General features: G+C 34.5%; 4 protein-coding genes across 7 annotated transcripts; 2 read left to right on the top strand and 2 right to left on the bottom strand.

Moving 5' to 3' along the window:
• Nucleotides 1-626: 626 nt before the first annotated feature.
• LOC128892024 (glutamate dehydrogenase, mitochondrial) lies at nt 627-7092 on the bottom strand. Its single transcript, XM_054152058.1, has 8 exons — nt 6519-7092; nt 3558-3758; nt 2646-2879; nt 2413-2570; nt 2179-2334; nt 1886-2096; nt 1641-1795; nt 627-1553 (listed from the first exon to the last, which is right to left on the bottom strand). Exons 1-8 carry the CDS (start codon nt 6949-6951, stop codon nt 1437-1439), a joined length of 1665 nt encoding a protein of 554 aa, XP_054008033.1. The 5' UTR covers nt 6952-7092; the 3' UTR covers nt 627-1436.
• A 185-nt stretch (nt 7093-7277) lies between these two features.
• Nucleotides 7278-10957, top strand: LOC128892021 (DIS3-like exonuclease 2). Of its 2 annotated transcripts, XM_054152052.1 has the most exons (8): nt 7278-8679; nt 8780-9041; nt 9133-9650; nt 9728-10025; nt 10107-10300; nt 10391-10553; nt 10621-10673; nt 10760-10902. In XM_054152052.1, exons 1-7 carry the CDS (start codon nt 7988-7990, stop codon nt 10639-10641), a joined length of 2148 nt encoding a protein of 715 aa, XP_054008027.1. In that variant the 5' UTR covers nt 7278-7987; the 3' UTR covers nt 10642-10673; nt 10760-10902. The 2 variants fall into 2 exon arrangements, with proteins under 2 accessions (XP_054008027.1, XP_054008026.1); XM_054152051.1 differs by having other exon boundaries at nt 10391-10673; nt 10760-10957.
• Nucleotides 10958-11266: 309 nt separating this feature from the next.
• Nucleotides 11267-16235, bottom strand: LOC128892430 (E3 ubiquitin-protein ligase MARCHF6). Its single transcript, XM_054152853.1, has 6 exons — nt 16094-16235; nt 15290-15718; nt 14399-15208; nt 13650-14306; nt 13119-13572; nt 11267-13037 (listed from the first exon to the last, which is right to left on the bottom strand). The coding sequence occupies exons 2-6, from the start codon at nt 15674-15676 to the stop codon at nt 12304-12306; spliced, it is 3042 nt and encodes a 1013-aa protein (XP_054008828.1). The 5' UTR covers nt 15677-15718; nt 16094-16235; the 3' UTR covers nt 11267-12303.
• Nucleotides 16236-16324: 89 nt separating this feature from the next.
• LOC128892428 (DNA topoisomerase 3-alpha) lies at nt 16325-20773 on the top strand. 3 transcript variants are annotated; one of them, XM_054152852.1, is made up of 12 exons: nt 16325-16456; nt 16739-16841; nt 16918-17264; nt 17331-17449; nt 17522-17868; nt 17946-18234; nt 18319-18817; nt 18893-19238; nt 19302-19860; nt 19937-20177; nt 20247-20488; nt 20559-20773. In XM_054152852.1, the coding sequence occupies exons 2-12, from the start codon at nt 16761-16763 to the stop codon at nt 20597-20599; spliced, it is 3111 nt and encodes a 1036-aa protein (XP_054008827.1). In that variant the 5' UTR covers nt 16325-16456; nt 16739-16760; the 3' UTR covers nt 20600-20773. The 3 variants fall into 3 exon arrangements, with proteins under 3 accessions (XP_054008827.1, XP_054008826.1, XP_054008825.1); XM_054152851.1 differs by having other exon boundaries at nt 16404-16549; XM_054152850.1 differs by lacking the exon at nt 16325-16456 and having other exon boundaries at nt 16515-16841.
• Nucleotides 20774-20805: the final 32 nt, after the last annotated feature.

Raw genomic sequence — 20805 nt, 5'->3', positions numbered from 1 at the left:
AACTAATATTCAGGATGAAATGTCCGAACGAAAAGAAAAATAGAATCACGAGCATTTTGTTTATACAATGTAAAGAAAAATAGGTTTTGACGCATGATTACAATTCCCTGCAGCCTATAGCGTTGGTCGAGATGAATGTTTCCTTTTATAATTTGATTGATATATCGTCGAAATCTGTTATCCCTATCGAAATTCTTAAAACAGCCTAACGGTACGTGTGGTTCTCAGACGTTACGTAATGGCGACAAAAATATTCCGTGATTGCACGTTCTATGCATACTCGTATCGAGCACGTGGAGTTTGTAACACTCCTATATTTAGTACACGGTCCAAAATTGCGCAGAGTTTCAGAAAACGTCACATGTATATTTGTAGCAAGAAGATAGATGATCCGTTGTGTTACTATAGCGTCAACAGTTGATTGGAAAAGACTGATACAATTCTTATATACTTTAACACGTATTGACACATACGTTCTTTAAAAGTGAATTACGAAACACGAAATAATCTGTTTGTAGTTACAATTTTACACGTGCAGTCTTAATAACAGATACAGCTATTAAACTTTCTATCGTTATAGAAATTGAAACACAAGCCAAAAGGATCAACGAATAATAAGAACGAAATTGAGTAAGAGCACATGTTTATTGACATACGCTTGAAATGTATAACAATATTACTGTATGACATCGCGCTCTTTGATTCCGCAGAAACGAGTCACAGTTGCGAATGACATCTTCGAATCGTTTCTCGTAGATACGATACGGTAAAATTACTTGTCCGAAAGAATTATAATTTACAATAATTCGGTTCAACAATTTTTGTATGAATCTCCTTACACATTAAAATCTATTGGATAACAAGTGAAATATAAAAATGCACTAACGATGTATCGATTGACCTCGTACTCGATTCGCAGAGCAAGTGTGAATACTTTTTTCAGGCTATCACTTTGTGTACCAATATCCGATTAATACAGTTTCTCGTGCCCGCACGCGTGCGTGTACTTACACGGACTCAAGCGTATATGTACATTCGATTGAAAACAAAATCTATCCGCACTGTTCGAAAAGAGGAGCGCGTACAACTATTGTACTTCATTTTGATAAAAAATGTGTATAAGCATCGAATTTAGAAATTGACATTCCTCTCGTAAGATAGTAGTGCGGTCAGGTTTGTTCAACCGAGTGTAGATACGTGCGCGCGAAAAAATTGGTTAGGCAAATTATTAGGGTGCATTCAAGAATTCTATCACGCGACGATGCACACGAAACATTTCCACTGTTAGTTTTGGTCTTTTGTCTGTGTAATTGGGCAGCACCAGCCGTGAGAGATCGTGAATAGATTTTAAAATACTGGCTCATAACTTTTTTTACGATCGCTCCACGAGTGACCTCGATTTATGTGATTTACGTTTATACTCAGATACTTCATACTTAAAATGCGAGACCTGCTTCGGAATAAGTCGTAAATATCTTTTCAATCGAATTAGCGTAAGCTGCTGTCCTTAAGTCCAAACCTAGGTTGAATTTCATGGCAGTTTTCATGATAGCCTATAAAAAATAGGAAGATAACATATGAGATTAATTACAGTAGGATAAATTGTTTGTCAGTCGAATGAGAAAATGAAGGATAGTTACTCTAGCAGATCTTTCCATTGTGTAGTCTAAACCAGAATGTACAATGTCTTTTTCGGAAGCACCGGAGATACGCTTCTGGAACGCTTCGGAAGGTGTAACAGGAATTCGGCCACCGACACGGCCAAACCTGCGTTCTAACGACTCTTGCACGGATTCTACAAATACATACGAACATGTATTTACGATACCATTTCAGATTTAATCGGATAATACAGCATTATCGCGATGATAATACAGAAACGTACCTAATAGGTGGTAATTAGACTCCCTTTCGTATTTGAAAGTAAGTCGACCGTACGACACGTGATTCAGATTCTTCAACCATTCGAAGAAGGATACTGTAACACCACCAGCGTTGATGTACAAATCCGGTATAACGAGGATATTTTTGTCGATTAAAATTTTATCGGCAGCCGGGGTAGTTGGTCCGTTGGCAGCTTCGGCTATAATTTTAGCCTACGCATAAATGAAGAAATAAATAATCGTCGAAACATACAAGTATATTGTATATTGTATAGAGATCTAGGAGAAAATGTACCTGAATACGACCAGCGTTATCCTTGGTAATAACTTTTTCAATAGCGGCGGGTATAAATATATCACAAGGCTCGAACATGAGATTTTCACCCTCGTATGGCTTAGCACCAGGGAAGCCCACGATAGTGCCATTTTCTATACGGTAGTCTTCCAGTTGCTAAGGAACGAACAATCTCATTAAAGATATTACGTCATCGACATAACGGTTCATTTGTGGGCCAAGGGCGTTACTTACTTTCGGGTCGATGCCTTCTGGATTGCAAATAGCACCATCGTGTTCAATAACTCCTATGCAGGTAGCACCAGCACGATGCAAGTAACGCATCGAATGCAAACCAACGTTACCGAAACCTTGCAGAATGAATGTTTTTCCTCCCCAGCCGGGTGTAGTGCCTGGAATCGATCGAATCCTTACAGCGAACCTCGCGGTGAACAATTACGAAACGAAAATACTTGAACGCGACTCACCGATCATACTCATATAATTGGCTTCGTTGATGAAATTTTCCAGGCCGTGAAACACACCACGACCGGTCGCGGATATACGTCCGTGAATTCCACCTTGGTTGATAGGCTTTCCAGTCACGCAGGCGTGAGCATTGATGTCCAAGTGGCCTATGGTTTTCGCGTAAGTGTCCGCGATCCAGGACATTTCTCGTTCTCCGGTTCCCATGTCGGGAGCAGGTACGTCGACACCAGGTCCTTTGAATCGAAATGTGTATTTTATTCAACTTCATAATTATGCTTCAAGGTTAGTTTATAGAGTAGGCTATTTAAAAGAATACTATAAAAATTGTTAATATATTCGAACCCTCCTCTGTGTAATAAGAAATACTTTTGGTCCACAGAATAATACTACTGCATTTGATTCTATATCACCTGGCTGACTTAATGGATTAAGCCTAATCTTGCACATCCTGCATCGACGCTATCAATTATTCGAATAATCTGTTCAAATAAATTATCTGCCAATATATTACCGATTAACCGTGGATTGTCCAAATGATTAAAAACATCACATTTAAGACAGTGTTTATCAGATATGTCTGATTAATAGAAGCATCTATCAGATCCTGAATTGCTCTTTCTACAAACACATTACTTATTACTACCAAATCATGAAATAATTATAAGAGCATACAAATTTCTAAACTAATCAATTATCGAAATAGACGATACACGCGATCCATTTGGATAAACAGATAAAATTGAAGTGCTACAAATTTAGCTATCGATTCAGTGAAAACAAAAGGATTACAGAACATCTTGATGAAGATATGAAATGCCTCCGTGAACATTTCTTTAAAGATAAAATTATTCGATTCTGTTCTCTTCTTTGCGGCCTTAGGGGACAATATGTCGAATATTCGGGAATTTTACCGATGAACCCTTTCTTCGCGAGCTCCAACGTGAATCTCCTCGTAATCTTTTCCAGCTCGTGTTCAGAGTATAGTTTCGGATTAATCTTGATACCAGCCTTAGCTCCGCCGAATGGAACATCCACACAGGCGCACTTGAAAGTCATTAGCGCGGACAAAGCCTTCACCTCATCTCGCGAAACGTCCATCGAGAAACGAATACCTGAAAAAGAAGCATTAAACGACATTGTAATATTTCTGATAGCATCTGGCTCGGAGAACGATAACCCTGAACATGAACTTAAATAGTAGAACACTTGTGCTTGCGAAACGAACACTTATAAAACCTGTTGAATATAAATAACTGATAAGAACCGTGCTCAAAGTGATCTCGATTAAGCCCGGATTACTATTATTTATCAGTCGATCATACTGTCTCTAAGCAAGCTTACTTAAGCGATAGGAAGAATTCCGTAATTAATGCTAATTTCAACGAATAAAAAATAAGTCTGAAATTAACATTCCAGTTTCTTTTAAACGAATTACGCAACCGTTTTGTCCCGGAAGTGCTACAATGATACGTGTGACTACTATGACATTAATTTTATCCGAGCAAAAAGATGATAAAAAATGGTAAAATGATGGAATAGTACGAGTACGATTGTCGAACCTCAAGTTTGAATATTAAGTTAGAGGCATCATCGACAGACTTCGTCTGCGGTGGGTAAGAACATCGCGTCTATTTTTGTTCTAGAAAACCGATCAGTGCGGAAAGAAGACGTAACCATCGGCCATCAACGAAACCAGCTGATATTACGCAAATGTTATCGTTGCAAAATAGCCGTACGACGTTACTTCGACCGGTTCTTATGTATTCGTGCGAACACGTTAATGGCATTCCTGAGTAACAACTGGAAGGTGTGCTAAATATTTGCGCAAGATATAATTATGCAAATTATCTTCAGACATAATCGAAGAAAAAATTAGACGAACGAATACAATAAAATGCTCGACTGGGAAATCATTTGCTCTCTATTCGTTATTGGCGAATGTATTCGTTAGATAAGAAAATCGTGAGTTTGCCACGCCGAGAGCATTGACCTTAATGCATCATGACATTGGCACGATACTTGCAATTGCCAAACTCTAGAATTAAATAGCAAATCATGTGATTAGCTAATGCTTGGCAAGGAAGAAGAAAAAGGCAGACAGCTTGGCATCGACGTGTTAGTCTTCGTATCGCCTTATTTTAACTGCAAAGCGATACGATATGTCCTGTGAATCATCTTCGATAAACATACTTAAATGTTGCTACTTTCTCGCAATGTATTAGGCGACGGACGTGCCAGTAAACGTGTCCACGGTGTAGAAAAAATTGCTTGTATGTATAAGAATAATTGTGAACTATTAGCGAAATTTAAATAGTCGCATGATCGAAAATGTTTATGAAACATCGCGTGACAAAATAAAAAGCTTTCTAAATATTCCTGTCAAGATCTAAGACAAAAGACAATCAACAATGCATTTTGTACAGTAAACAAAGTGATTATGATAATCGATTGACGATGTAGCAATCACAAGGAACGGTCGTCAAAAGGAATCTGTTTACTTGGCTCGTGAAACAGATCTACCGTTTCTATACCACATGTGATTACTAAAGACGAGCTTATACAAATTTACATCAAGGAGATGATATGTGTATACTAATAATAACTTTATCAACGAATCTTAGGGCTATGTCAAACCAACGCATAGCAACTTATTCGATCGAACAATGGAATTTTTCTTAGTTCATTGCGAAGTATTTTATTCACAATTAAATAAAAAGTATCGAATGGATTCGATGGTTCATTCGTTCATTGTTTTCGAATCAGCGAAATTCTTCGTTTGAGGCCCACGTCTTTCGAAAGTACCGTTAAAACGCTCGATAATAAAATACAAACGCAAATGTTCGCGTGCTATATAGCCTTTACAGTTAATTAGCGTAGTGTCGTTCAAAAAATTAAATTGGCCCGACATATTTAATATCATAAACGTGTGAGTGCTTAATCGGCGTAATATAATCTCCCTGGGTAATAGTGTTTTCATATACAGGCCGAACGTAAATGTTTGCGCGTTATCATCCTTGTTCATTTAATTGTGACTCGTTGAAATGCAATTACTACTTGTTAGTTTTATCATTTTCCAGTCTGAATAATTCCAGAAAAATTGTCTGGATAAGTCCGGAAAAAGAAAATTAGCTATACTATCATTTCACAAATGTTTTTGTGAGGACGTAAAATCGTGGTGTAGTTCAATTTCTTATTTGTTCTTATTGTTAAATTTATACCGCCGACACTCGATACGCCATATAACAACGAAATTATTGTTTATCTTTCAGTCTCCTGTGAAGATTGCTTAACTGAAAAAAACATCGCAAGTAACGATCGAAAAAATTTCGCTACTTGTCAGAGTTATGCTCTCGATAATCTGGTCTTCCAGAATCGAGGTTAAAACCGCGTCGTAACGTATGCACGAAGCCGTAAAGTCGACACAAGTGTCGCGAGTCTAATTGTATACGTACAGCGAATACTTAAAAGTAGTCAACCAGTTAAGGCAAATACAAAAATTAAACAGAGAAATAGATATGAATATTTATGAATCGATAGACGATATGTTCGCGTGATTCAACGGAAATTTGGTCCGTTTTGAAGATATCTTTTGTCCCTCGCGATGTCGCCATTCGATGACGTAATTGACGTATCCACTAAATCGAATTCAAGTGACTAGGGGCAACCGCGCGGTAGAAAGCATGATTTTACGAAATCACGCTCACTCTTCTCTATGGGAAGTTATAAATAGCGAAGTAACTCGAAACACAAAAATATATATTAAATAGACGTACGAATTTGGTGGTTGATTTGATCGTGCAAGCAACGGTTGAAACGGAATTTATCTAGGCGCGATATCATGGTGATATTCGAACGGGCGTGAGTGAATTTACCTCCTTTGCAAGGTGTTCGATGGGTCGAATGCTGTGCGCGGTAGCCAGTGATCATTTCATAATCGCCAGAGTCGCGTCTCAGGGGGAAAGAAGTTTCAAGAATATGGTCACATGGCTCCATGAGCATCAGAATACCCTTAACTTTCTTCTTTCTCTCCTCAACGGTCACCCTGGAACGTTTGCCGATATCCTCGACTAGTTTGTCCTCGACGATTTGACAGGCACGATGAAAAAAGTACTCGACCATATCGAAGAACTTTGGGTTTGGGTCTGTGGGGACATCCTTCAGTCGTTCAGGAATCTGATGATCGGCGTAACCACGTACTTGAAACGCCGGCACGATACGTATCAACGTATTGTGAACAATGTCATTATTGTTTGGCACTTGTTTCAAGGCGATCGACGATCTCGTCAATCTTTTTACGTGGAACATTTTACGATTCCTTCGTCAACTTTAACGCGCACGATTTAGAAACTTATATACACTCTCGAAACCTTCGTTCCTCCCTCGCTGACTCTACTCCGTTCCTCTCGAAGCTCAGTCTCTCGGCAGACTGCGCGAGCTACTGTCTTCCTTTAATACCGATCGAAACAACCTTGCTTGTTCACTGCGTTTTAGATACATATAACTCTTCTACCTACCACCTCGCACCACCCTGCTTGCTAACGATATATAGTGGATATAGTCTACATACATCACTTTAGTTTCTTGTCAGCTCGAGATTCTCTCTAGCGATTCCGTAGAGATTTTGTTACGTTAATGTTGCCTAAACTGGGATTCTTTAATTCTTGACGTCCGAGGAGAAAATCACTAATGTTGGCTACCCCTTCTCTTTTTGATTCGCTGGTCCAATAATAAATAATGAAATGTCTACCAAACGTCTTGACGAGTAAGTAGAAAGGGTAGTTGCTGTTGGTGATTTTCCCCTTAGACGATAAGGATGAACGAACTCGATCGTATGTGTTACATTTAAAACATGATTTTTAAATTAAAAAAATGTAAATACCTGTAATTTATTAATTCGGATAAATTAAATAAGTACTTAAAAATGGAATAAGTAAATCACAAACTATAAATTGTCGAATTTAAGTATACCTTACTTTAAGTTCGTGTCAAATGTAAATATTGATATGTAATATCGAGTAAAAGAAAGCAGTATTATTTTTGTTAAACGGATTATATTTTTGTTAATATTAAAGTGTATTGAGTCATTCGAAGGTATATATATATATATAGTTTGCTTGTGTTTACTTGGTGTAATATCGCTTCCTTATCGTTGAAATCGAGTGAAATCATCATAAGATAACCTATTTACATTTTTTATTTTGCTCGCTACCCAAGTGTGTAGTTTGTTATCGACATGTCCAAATAATATTTGCGAATACGATAAAATAACGATTATGTAAGGTAAACTATCTGTTATATATTGTGAACATTTAAACCAGTAATTTGTGTAAAATTTGACATTATGTCCGAAGAAGCAAGTCTGCCTGCTGTTGTTAAAAAAAATCGACGCAAATCGCGTAAAAAACCTGATACTAAAATTAGTAAAAATGAGAATAATGTAATGCCACAGTGTACTAATGAAATTGTTAAAAATGAAGCAAAAGAACAGAGGTTCTCCATAAAATCCAATGATAAGAAAATTCCAAAAGCTTTAAGAAAACAGGAAACATTTCCAGATCATATTCCTATAAAACAAATTGATAAACTATTAAACAATGAAACTCCAACAAATGTAGAGTATGTAGAAGGATATCTACGCATTAATCCTAAGTATTATAAGCATGCATACTTATCTCTACCCAATGAGAAACGTGATTTATTGATTATTGGTTTGAGAGACCGAAATCGAGCCTTAGATGGAGACCATGTTGTAGCTTGTATAAATCCTTTGGAAAATTGGCAAATAGATTCAGATGGACAACAACGAAAAACAGGTTTCATTGTTTGCATACGAGAAAAAGTACATCCAAGATTGACAATTGGGCATTTAAAACAACAGGGCTCATCTATATGTTTCTATCCTAGAGATAAACGGGTACCCTTACTTAGAATATATCCAGAATCACTACCGAAACAGTTTAATACACATGATTTACAAAATAAATTATTCTTAGCTGCTATAATTAGTTGGGTGAAACCTCTATTTGCAATCGGGTATGATAATTATTTACTAGTCTAAAATATTTAAAGCTGTAAAGATCATTAGTATACTATAATATATGTTAGCCTAATATTTCTCTACAAATGATTACAGGAAAATTGTAAAGATAGTTGGGACTGCAGGTGATATATCCACAGAGTCAAATGCAATATTACTTGAACATAATTTAGATGTGACACCTTATAGTCAGGAAGTAATAAAAGGTCTTCCAGACAGCGATTACGTATTAACAGAAAATGACATAAAAGATAGAGAGGATTGGAGACATGAATGTGTGTTTACTATTGACCCCGATACTGCTGTTGATTTAGATGATGCAGTTTCTTGTAAACTTTTGGACAATGGAAACTATGAAGTAATTTTTTCAGTTTATAAGTTTGTCTTCTATATATAATTGATTAATCGTAATAGGAAAAGGTCATCATATTCTTTTTTTTTTATTGTAGATTGGTGTACATATATCTGATGTTACTCACTATTTAGAATTTTTATCTCTGTTAGATATTCTAGTCGCAAAAAGAGCAACAACTGTTTACATGACCGACAATGTGTATCATATGTTACCAAAACAGCTATGCCAAGTATGTTCTTTACTACCTGGTCAAGATAAGCTGGCATTTTCTGTTATTTATGAAATTACACCAGACGCAAAGATCGTCAGTCATCGTTTTGCTAAAACTGTAATTAGATCGTGTTGTCAAATGGCTTATCAACATGCTCAGAAATTTATTGAAAATCCCGGAAATAATTGGCCTGGTGACTTTTTAAATATAATTGGGAACTTTAATTCTAATGATTTGTCAGTAAAAGTAAATATTTTACACGATTTAGCTATTCAGATGCGTAATGAAAGATTTGCAAACGGTGCATTACGAATAGATCAACCAAAATTCCATGTTATAATTGATAAAATTACTAATTTACCAAAATCTTACTATATAGAAGAACAAAAAGATAGTAACAGGTATTAGTATTACTGTATAATCAAGTCAGTACTTTAAACTGATTATTTAAATTAATGTTTATGTATGTATATTTTAGACTTATAGAAGAGTTTATGTTACTAGCTAATACGACGGTTGCCATTCATTTGTATAATACTATTCCTAAAACTGCTTTACTGCGTAATCATAGAGAACCGTCGAAATATCTTCTGAACTCGGTCAAAAACATTTTACAAAAATTTGGAATTCATTTAAATATTGAATCATCTGCATCTTTACATACTAGTATTACACGTTACGAGCAAGAATTGATGGAATCTGACTGTATCGAAACTAAAACTATAATGAAATGTACAACAATGATTATCAACAATCTTTGTTCCAAAGCTATGAATGTATGACATTTTATTTTCTCATTATTATTGTATGCGAGATTTTATTAATGCATAAGATTTGAATAAGTTGTGTATTTTCAGCGGGCAACCTATACATGTTCTTCCACTGTTCTAACGGAAGAGGAATTAAAACATTACGCTTTAAATGTACCGTTTTATACGCATTTTACTTCTCCAATTAGACGATACGCCGATTGTATGGTACATCGATTACTTTATTCGACCATAAGAAATGAGGCACTACCCGAACAATGGTCAGAAAAGCTATGCATGAAGTACGTCAATTAAAAAGAGTGTGAAATAGTCGATGAATGTAACAATACCTAAAACCTTTCATTCAACATTTGTTGTTTCTATCGTTATAGTATAGCGGCAAATTGCAATTTAAAAAAGTACAATGCGAAAGTAGCTCAAGAAGAGAGTAGTAAGTTGTACTTTGCATATTTAGTAAATTTAACTGGGCCACATGTTACTATGGGTATTGTATTACATGTACAAGAACAAAGTATAGACGTTATACTCTGCCAAGTAGGTATAAAATTACGAGTTTACTTCATGGAATTAGAAAATTTGAAAAGTTTTAAGTATTCCACAGAATGTTCAGTTCCGACAATAAGTATTACTTGGAAGCAACCTGCCATTACTCAAGTAAGATAAAAATACATACGCATTTCATCATAATATAGATAAAAACAGTTCATTTATGCGTTACTAATATGCTAAATATTTTTCAGGTAATCACTGTTTTTACTTTATTATATTTGAGGATTGAAACAGATCCTACATTATTAAAGCTTACAGGTGTTCTTTTACCACCAAATCAAGAAGCAAAATTATAATAATAACAACATGTTTATGTTGTACATTATATTTGGAAAAGCTATTGCAAACATATTTTTAATTCTATACTCGAGACATTTTTATAGACAAGATATATATTATTTTATTAGTAATTTTTTCTTAAATCATTGTTTTGACGTATGTGATCATTGGACTGGAAGCAATGTCCATTAATTTTGTAAATATATTTTAAAAGAATCAAAGCATCTAATAGATTATAAAAAATCATTGTAAACATATTTTTATTTCTATAAACATTTATATAAAATGACAATTTGGACTGTGAATATTAAATGTATATTACCTTTTTTATGTATTCTTTTAACAAGAAGTTATTTAGATCTATTTCGAATATATGCATATTTTAGTGGAATCAAAATATCTAACAGATTAAAAATAAATTTTTTTGCAAGGATTTTCTTTATTTCGATAATGTTTTAAAGTACATCGCGAAAACGTCTTTACATTTTCAATGATCATATAATTTTGTTAATCTTTGAACGATTGGTATGTATACAAATAAATAGTTCTTACTTATATCTAACTTTGTACATAAAATTATGCATACCATACCCAAAATATATATTTTGAATATATACGGACTAATTAACTCCAACTATTTGTTGATAATTGTATTTTTATATAAAAATGATTTCACATAATGAGTTTAAAAATTTTGTAATTTTTTAAAAATGTACTATGTTCATATTAATATGCGGCTATCTATGACGTAAATTTCGTACGACTGGAAATTATAACGAACATTTAACGTCCAATGGTAAATAGTATTTTGTGATTTATAAACAAAAAACAATGGGAGGATTTTCAGGAAATACGTATTTCTTTATTATAATGAAAGTATAGATATTTTCTATTTTCATTTAAATCGATTTTATATCTTAATTTTGTACAACAAAATACGATTACGTTAATTTGTTACTAACAAGTTTTCAATTAAAATGTAGATTTACTTTCACAATAGTTCTTATCAGGAAATCTATTCTTCTAAGGAGTCGATTAGAGTCTAATTAAGCTTTATACATTGTATCTATAAAGTTGAAAATTTCAATTTATGACTTACTTAAAAAATGATTAATTTGATCGACAATGAACGAATAACGTTGAGTTTGAGATTTCCTAAATCATATCCGCCCGTTATCGCGCAAGATGTTCATTATTACTTGGAAACATTTTGTTTTTGCAAATTAGATAAAAAATATCAATCATATGCAATGTATCAAACGGGAAAGGCGATGCATTGAACGACAGTCTTTTTAATTTATTCAGTATCGCTCACATTAATAAGTTATAGTAAAAATTAAAGCATAATCAATATATGATAATGTCTGTTATTATTAAGCGCGATAATGAATATATATTAAAGAAATTTTTCATTAATTTGATATCACCATTGAGAAACAATTATACTAACACAGCGTTAGTCTGATGCTTGTGACTGAGATTTATTCCGATGTTCATAGTTCACTAGTCTTTGTCCCACGAGATATTTGTCATTCTTTATATGTTCGTAAAGTTTTTTGAATTGGCGAATTTGAAAATAAATAGCAATATACAGCAAGTTCACTAGCACAAGGAAAGGATACAAATGTCTGGCAATAAGAATTTGTATTTCTAAATGCGTAATCACAAGTGGGACTATTCCGTAGGCCACTGCATAGGGAACGGCTAAAGCAAGACCGAAGCAACATATTACCGGTGCTGCCAATTCTGTAATGATGAATTTCAAATCAATTTCCCTAATGCCGTCGTTGTATGCTCTTTCAATGGCCATACGAATTCTCCAATCCGGTCCCATCATCGTGATAGCTGTCGCTATTTTTGTGTATAATACACCGAGAGCCCAATCTTGCCAAATGAACAATATAGGATTCTGTTCTAATGGTACACGTAAAGGTACTACGACGACTAATTCAAGAAGAAGACCAAACAAGAGCGGTATTAGGCCAAGAAGTAGGAAAAATGCAACTGATGCCTTAACGCCTATTATTGCCCAGTGTTTTACTCTATCTAAGACCGCCCTTCGTCCTCGAGGTAGCCACGAGAACGCTAACGCTAATCCCCTTCCCGCGGCCAAACATACATACGTTCCACAAGCTATCGTATACACCTCGTGTACTCGTCCAGACAAAGCAACTACGGCTTCATTCGTTTCTGAAAAATGAACAAAGGCACATGATTGTTAAAAAGAAAAAGAAAGGAAATATTGAGATTCTATGTAGAAAACAAACTTACCGGACCCGCTGAAAGTAGGTAGTAATACCGGCGGAGACGGAGCTGGAGCTCCGACCATCCACAATGCCATTACTCTACGTCCAAGCCAAACAGGGAGAGTTATTGCAATTAAACTGGCAATAACAAGTGAAATACATACACAGAACAAAAGACCAACTAGCCGAGCAGGGAACCAACGTGGTCTAATATACGGTTGGAAACCTGTTGGTCCTTCTCTATGTAGTAGTGCCTGATGGGCAGCACCTAAATCTGGGTGTTGCGGTTCTTCGATTACTGCTGGTCCTGGATCTTCGGTTTGATCTCTTAGGAGATACGATTGAAGATCTAACATCCAGGCCACTACTTGACACCAGCCTCTTATCAGAGCTTTCAACCATGTGCGTGTATGAGATTGCTCCAATAATGCAGGAAGAATTACTTGTAATAATAATAATTCCAAAGATAATTCGCTGGGCTAATTTAAAAACAGAGTAAACAATTAAATAATGATCGTAATATTATCAGAAGAAAAATATTGTTTTAATTTCTTACATGAGCTTCACTTTGAACCATCACTGTGTATGGCAAAAATCCTGGCCATGCCCATCTTAAAAGTTTCACTGGCAACCATAACATTAACAAAATAGCTGTCCCAAATATTACTGCAGATGCCACTAGTCTTCTTACGTGTCTTAAAATTGGAAGATGTATCATCTCTTGGATAGGAGAAAAATCGGGATCGTTTAAGTTTCTCAAAAACCACAATACTCCTGGCCGTAATAGTTCTCGTAATAACAGAATAAACGAAGCAAAATAATATATATAAACCATTCCAACCAACCAATGAATAAACATTGAAGTGCCAGGAGCTAGACTAAACAAAGATTCTCTATCTCTAAGTGTAGCATCGAACATTGCTAACGAGCAAATATCTATCCACCACCCACAGACCAAAGGAAGTACACCTATCTCAACGACAGATAGTAAAGAAACTTTTACTATAACGTAACACAAGCCTAATATACGCTGAGAGCGTTGGAAACCTAAAAGAGCCACGAGTGTATGAAGGACTACCAAACAAACTCCAATGACGCAGTAACCACACAGTGTAGTTACTAATCCTTCAAAATGTGATGCTGCTACATACTCTTGTAATCCTAATCCTGCTATCGCGAAGCTACCAATATGGTATGGACAAAATGCAAAAACCTGAAAGAAAAAGAATAACATTTTGAATCATAGAAATACGAAGAAATTAATTATTTAATATTTTGTTCAATCTAAAATATACAAATAGATACCATAATAAAGAGGGTATTTAGCGAAACAACCCAGAATACATGTTCAAGGAAAACGAGAGAACCATCTAAGCCTAAAAGACGTTCCCAAGTTAATTCCTCTGCAGGTCTGTCCCATTCCATTGGATTCCAGTTTGCCTCTTCAGCTTCACCTTGTGCTTGACCTTGTACTTGATCTCTCCAACCTTCACCAGCTCTTGCATTTGCTTGTTCACCGCCCACTATAAGCTCGTCTCTAGGAGGTATTGGTTGTTCGACATCTCTAGGAGGCACAGCTGCTTCCATGTCTCTAGGGGGTATTAGTGGCTCTACATCTCTGGGAGCTACAGGCGGTTCCATATCTCTAGGAAGTTGTTCTATCTGTTGTTCTCCATTTCTGGGGACTATTTGTGGTTCAATATATCTACCAATCTCTTCAGCTTCACCTATCCTCTGATTATCTACTAAATTATTTTCTTCTACTCTATGTCCTTCTGCATTTCCTGGATCATCATTGTTTGGATTTTCAGCTGGAACAGGTGGTTCGTCGACAAAAGGTGGAACATTATTATTATTGTGAAACCCTTGCTGAATAATGACTCTTAGTTCATGAAGCCGCATTGCAGGAACTTCTACGTGTGCTGGATTATCAACAGGGGGTAACTGTATATTGTTTCTTTCGAGCCAATCAGGACCACCAGCATGTAAAATTTGTTCCCTTAACCATACCAAACCAATAAATGCAAATAGTGTGCAAGTAACAACAAAACAACCATGAAATACATCCGAAGATACATTTTCTGCAGATAGTATATCCATTGGTAATGACATTATCTATAAACAAAATATAATATACCAGTTTTGCTATGACATGTTAAAATTATAATATATGTTTTAATTATGCAAAATACTTACTCGAACTAGGTCAAGGGGTCCACTAAATAAAGCTCTATACGTTCGACAGGCAGTTAATGGAACAATACAAAGCCACGCGATTGCTACCAAAGAATAGTGCAGCCAATATTTGACTGCTGTTACAACACTGGACAATAATCCATCGATAACATCTCTTAATGGTAAACGACGTGGCATGTCTGGACTATAGATTGGAGTAAACGAAAAACGATATCCACAAAGTTCACAGTATTCTTTGCGTGAATAACGCATCCATTGTACTAGACATTCTTGATGTATCCATTTAATGCTGCCCGTGCAAATGCATGGGTGAAACAAAGGTCTATCTGCTAGGCCTTCAGACCGACAGACCCTACAAATATCTGCACCTAACATGTCCTCCGTCATGTTTGGTTTGTTTTGAAATAATTGATCACAATAAGAATGTTGCTGAAACCAGAATGATTAAATATTATTAAATGACAAGTGCAGAATATAATGCGTGTTTCAGATGTATTTGCATATGCAATAAAAAATCAAATATCGTATGATGAATGTTAATAATTGTGTATAAAAAAATATAAACGAACAAAATGAAAGCAATCAGAAGATGTGAATCTATAAATAATATAATCTTAAAATTACCAAACACGAAATGTTATTAACTATAACGAAATATAATGATTACAATGGAGAAAAATAGATTGTGTTGTAAATCGAAGGAAGTCTTATTGCCTAATAAATATTTATTATATTTACGTGACAAGGAATACACTATTCTCCAGAAGGATCAAAGGTATTTACAATATAATATTGTCTACTTACGTGTGCTTTGATAAAGACGCACGCGATCCAAAACTATCGGGCAAAATATTGAAAATGTCTACTGCTACTTCTAGCTCTTTCTTTCTTGTGTTGACACACTTGCAACATTTGCAATGAAAAAGTTACTGTTCCCCGTTGAGAATGCGACTACAATATTTTTAGACACTTAGAAGAACATTTAATGTTAAAGGAAAACTTGCACAAATAATATACTGTCGTTAAGAACAATGATTAAATCGTAGATAATTTTCTTTCAATAGGGATATTACCATGACATGTTTCAGGCATTGCCTGAATATACATAACAGAACAGAAGTAGCCAGGCAATGTAAACGGCGGCAACTGAAAAGTTTATTTTATTGAGTAAGTTGAATTTGAAATATACTTAAAGATGCAAAGTAATATTGATTAACGATCTGAGAAAATGTGATATTAAAGTGTACTAGCAATGAAAATGTATGTATGTATATACATATATGTTCTCGTTTAACATAATGACATTTCAGCAAAATGTTAATTACGCTGTATTAATTAATTAAATTATAATTATGTTATATTTTGTATAATGTTGATTCGTTTCATTAAGTTGTTTAATATTGTGACATTAAGTACACATAAACCGGCACAGTATATTTTTTTTGCAAGACTCAACAGTTCTTTGAAGGTTATGAAAATCCTTAATGTGGCGGAAAAAAATGATGCTGCCAAAAACATTGCGAGCCATTTATCTCGTGGCACTAATAAGCGGGTAATTAACATTGATTACAATTGAAACAACGAAGTATTGTTATAAAACGATTACTAACTTTTTTGTTTTGTTGCAGAGAGAAGGATTGTCTCCGTACAATAAGATTTATGAATTCAAGTCCTATTTATGGAATCAAAATTGCGATATGATTATGACCTCTGTGTCTGGTCATTTATTAAACAATGAATTTGTAGGAGCATATCGTAAATGGCAAGCTTGTCATCCATTAAGTTTATTCGATGCACCTGTAGTAAAACAATGTTCAGAAGAAAGCTATATTAAGATTAAACAAACTTTAGAAAGAGAAGTAAAAAAATGTGGTGCATTAATTATTTGGACAGATTGTGATCGTGAAGGAGAAAATATTGGATTTGAAATTATTCAAGTCTGCTTAGCAGTTAAACCCAACATTCGTGTATATAGGTAATAATTTAAGTGCATATATAATTAAACTTTGCTTTGTATATTAATGAAACTATTTTTCTATAGGGCAAAATTTTCAGAAATTACACAGGCATCTGTAGATAGAGCTCTTCAAAATCTGTGTGAACCAGACAAAGCAGTTAGTGATGCTGTTGATGTACGAAGTGAACTAGATTTAAGGATAGGTATATAATAATAATGCACAAATAGAACTGATTCATTTGTAAAATTACATGTAAAAAAAATATCGTTTATAGGTGCTGCATTTACAAGATTTCAAACAATGAGACTCCAAAAAGTATTTCCCACATCTCTTGCTGACATGCTCATCAGTTATGGTAGTTGTCAATTTCCTACACTAGGATTTGTAGTAGAACGATTTCTAGCTATAGAAAGATTTAAGCCAGAACCATATTGGAAAATAAGAGTAATGGATGTTCGTGATCAACTCTCTGTGGAGTTTAGGTGGATAAGAGGAAGGTTATTTGAAAAATTGCCTTGTGAGGTTCTGTTAGATACATGCTTAGAACAGCCTGATGCCAAAGTACAGAAAATTACAAGCAAACCTAAGAGTAAATGGAGGCCTCTACCTTTGGACACAGTTGTAAGTAGTACACTATTAGTTCAAATAAACAGAGTAAAGTATAAGCAAATACTTGATATTTAATTAAATTATTTTAGGAATTGGAAAAACAAGGTTCTCGTAAACTTCATTTAAGCGCAAAGGAAACTATGAAAATTGCTGAAAAATTGTATACTCAAGGTCTCATCAGTTATCCGCGCACAGAGACAAATATATTTCCTAAAGAATTAAATCTTGTTCCTTTGGTAAATCAGCAAGTAAATGATCCAGCATGGGGTAATTTTGCACAACAATTATTAACAGCTGGGTTGAATCCTAGACAAGGAAAGAAAAGTGATCAAGCACATCCTCCTATACATCCAATAAAATATGCCGATAATTTACAAGGTAGGCACGTGTATTATACAATTATTCAATTTATCATAGTCCAAGCATTTCTCTGTTTTATTATGACTAATTATTGAATAACAGGTAATGATGCTAAAGTTTATGAATTTGTGGTTCGACACTTTTTGGCCTGTGTTTCAAATAATGCATTAGGACAAGAAACTACAGTAGAGATTGATATTGCTGGTGAGAAATTTATTGCTAACGGGTTACAAATCATTGAAAGAAATTACTTAAATGTATACATATATGAAAAATGGAGCGACAAAGCAATTCATGTATATCAAGAAAGACAGGTTTTTAAACCAACTAGTATAGATATGATACAAGAGGAAACATCACCACCACAATTATTAACTGAAGCAGATTTGATTAGTTTGATGGATAAATTTGGTATTGGTACTGATGCCACACACGCAGAACATATTGATACAATAAAGTCACGTCAATATGTAGGGTTAACAGATGGAAAGCATTTAATGCCTGGGAAACTTGGGATTGGACTAGTTATGGGTTACGATAATATGGGATTTAAAATGTCAAAACCAAACTTAAGAGCAGAGTTAGAAAGAGATCTTAAATTGTACGTTATTCCCACTATCTTTTTAATAATGTAAAAAGTGATCAAACAATGGTAACTTTATATTTTTACGTTCAGGATATGCGATCGACAAAAAGATCCAAAAGAAGTATTACAAACTCAAATAAATAAATATCGCGACGTGTTTAAAATGACATTGGAACGTGCCAATTTAATCGATAATGCTTTAGCGGATTATCTCAATGAACGACCTATTGAAACAGGAGAAATACAAGTTAGTAATCCACCTGAAGAAATTCCTGTCTTCAAATGTCCAAAGTGCAAATCAAATATGGTACTTAAAGACAGAAGGCAAGGCCCAGGAAAGTATATTGGTTGTATGTGCTTTCCAACATGTAATAATGCAATCTGGTTTCCTCCAACTGTTGAATCTGTTGAAGTTTTGAATGAAGTTTGTTCGCATGTAAGTATAATGTATGTCTTATTTGTAATTTAGATAATTTATAATTAATATTTTTAATTGTAGTGTCCAGGAAATATGCATAAATTGCAATTGAAATTATCTAAAAATGCTTTTCCAATTTATGGTACTACTTATACAACCTGCATAGGTGGATGCGATCCTTCGTTTAACGAATTGTTAAATATAAAGGACGAAAGTGTTAAAATTATTAATCGAATAAACGACACCGGTTATGACAGTATGTTCGATGGATCAAGATCAACAATCCTTTCAAATCCACCTCCAGTACGAAACAATGAAACCCGTCAACCTCGAGTTAAAAATAGGTCAAATTTACCTAAAAATAACACATCTGTAGAACTCGTTCGAAATCAGAATAGTAATCGTAATAACACAAGTAGATCAAGAAATAATAATACAAATACTAAAAAACGAAATACTCGAACGATTGACGATACATGGATTGATACTAATACTTTTACTTCTTCAAACACTGATTCAAGATTACCCAGTATAGAAGACAGTAAAACATGGGGTGCTATTGATAATGATGCTGTTATCATGTGTAAATGTAATGAAAACGCAATTCAGTTAACAGTAAGAAAAGAAGGACCGAATCAAGGTATACATTTTTTGAATACTTGTGCTAAATGTTTTTTTTAACTATTATTTCATTTTATTATTGTTTGTAATTGTAGGAAGACTATTTTATAAATGTGCCAAACCTCAAGGCACAGGTTGCGATTTCTTTCTTTGGGCGTCAGATAATGGGCAGGAAATGCAAAACAATAGAAATAGAAATCCAAATCATACACCAAATGTTGCAAGTACAAGTAACTGGCCAAGCACTTCTGTTTCTACTTCTAGTACATGGGGACGCGCTGAAACATCTACATCGTTGACTAATGTGAATTGTCACTGCAATCAATTAGCAAAAGAGTGAGTAAATATTTGATCAACTTCTTCTACTTCCCATAATGTATCAAAACCAATTTTTTGCACACTTAGACGGACTGTTGTGAAGGATGGTCCTAATAAAGGGCGCTTATTTTATTCGTGTCCAAAACCTATGAATGAGTCATGCAAGTTCTTTCAATGGGCAGATGAGAATGTTTCAAATCATAATGAAACATTCAGGGGCGGAAATAGCAATACATCTAGAGAAGCAGGAAACAGAAAACATGCAAATACACAAAGAAAGCCTCGGACTACGGGTGGTAAGAGAAAATGCGGAATTTGTGGGATAGAAGGTTTGTATCGTATTTGCATATTTTCGTGTAAGAATGTTCACTTATGTTAAGCTGTTCATTTTTCTCTTAGGACATACGAGAAAAAATTGTCCAGAAAATGTAATGGATTAATGACAGGAGAAACGGATTGTATCCGTAAAATTATAAATACTAAAGATGGTGATAAAAACACAATTAATTACTTTTGGTACTTTTGTATGATAAATTAATATCGGTTTCAAAGTTTACTATGTGCCTTACATCAATATTATAATATGTACAAGTAAATATATCTGTGTTATTTTATGCATTTATTTGTTAATGGTAGGATAATTAAA

Source organism: Hylaeus anthracinus, unplaced genomic scaffold (genome assembly GCF_026225885.1).
Source record: "Hylaeus anthracinus isolate JK02 unplaced genomic scaffold, UHH_iyHylAnth1.0_haploid 12002, whole genome shotgun sequence".
NCBI lineage: Eukaryota > Metazoa > Arthropoda > Insecta > Hymenoptera > Colletidae > Hylaeus > Hylaeus anthracinus.
The sequence above is the reverse complement of the archived record's forward strand: the minus strand, read 5'-3'. Positions and strand labels throughout refer to the sequence as shown.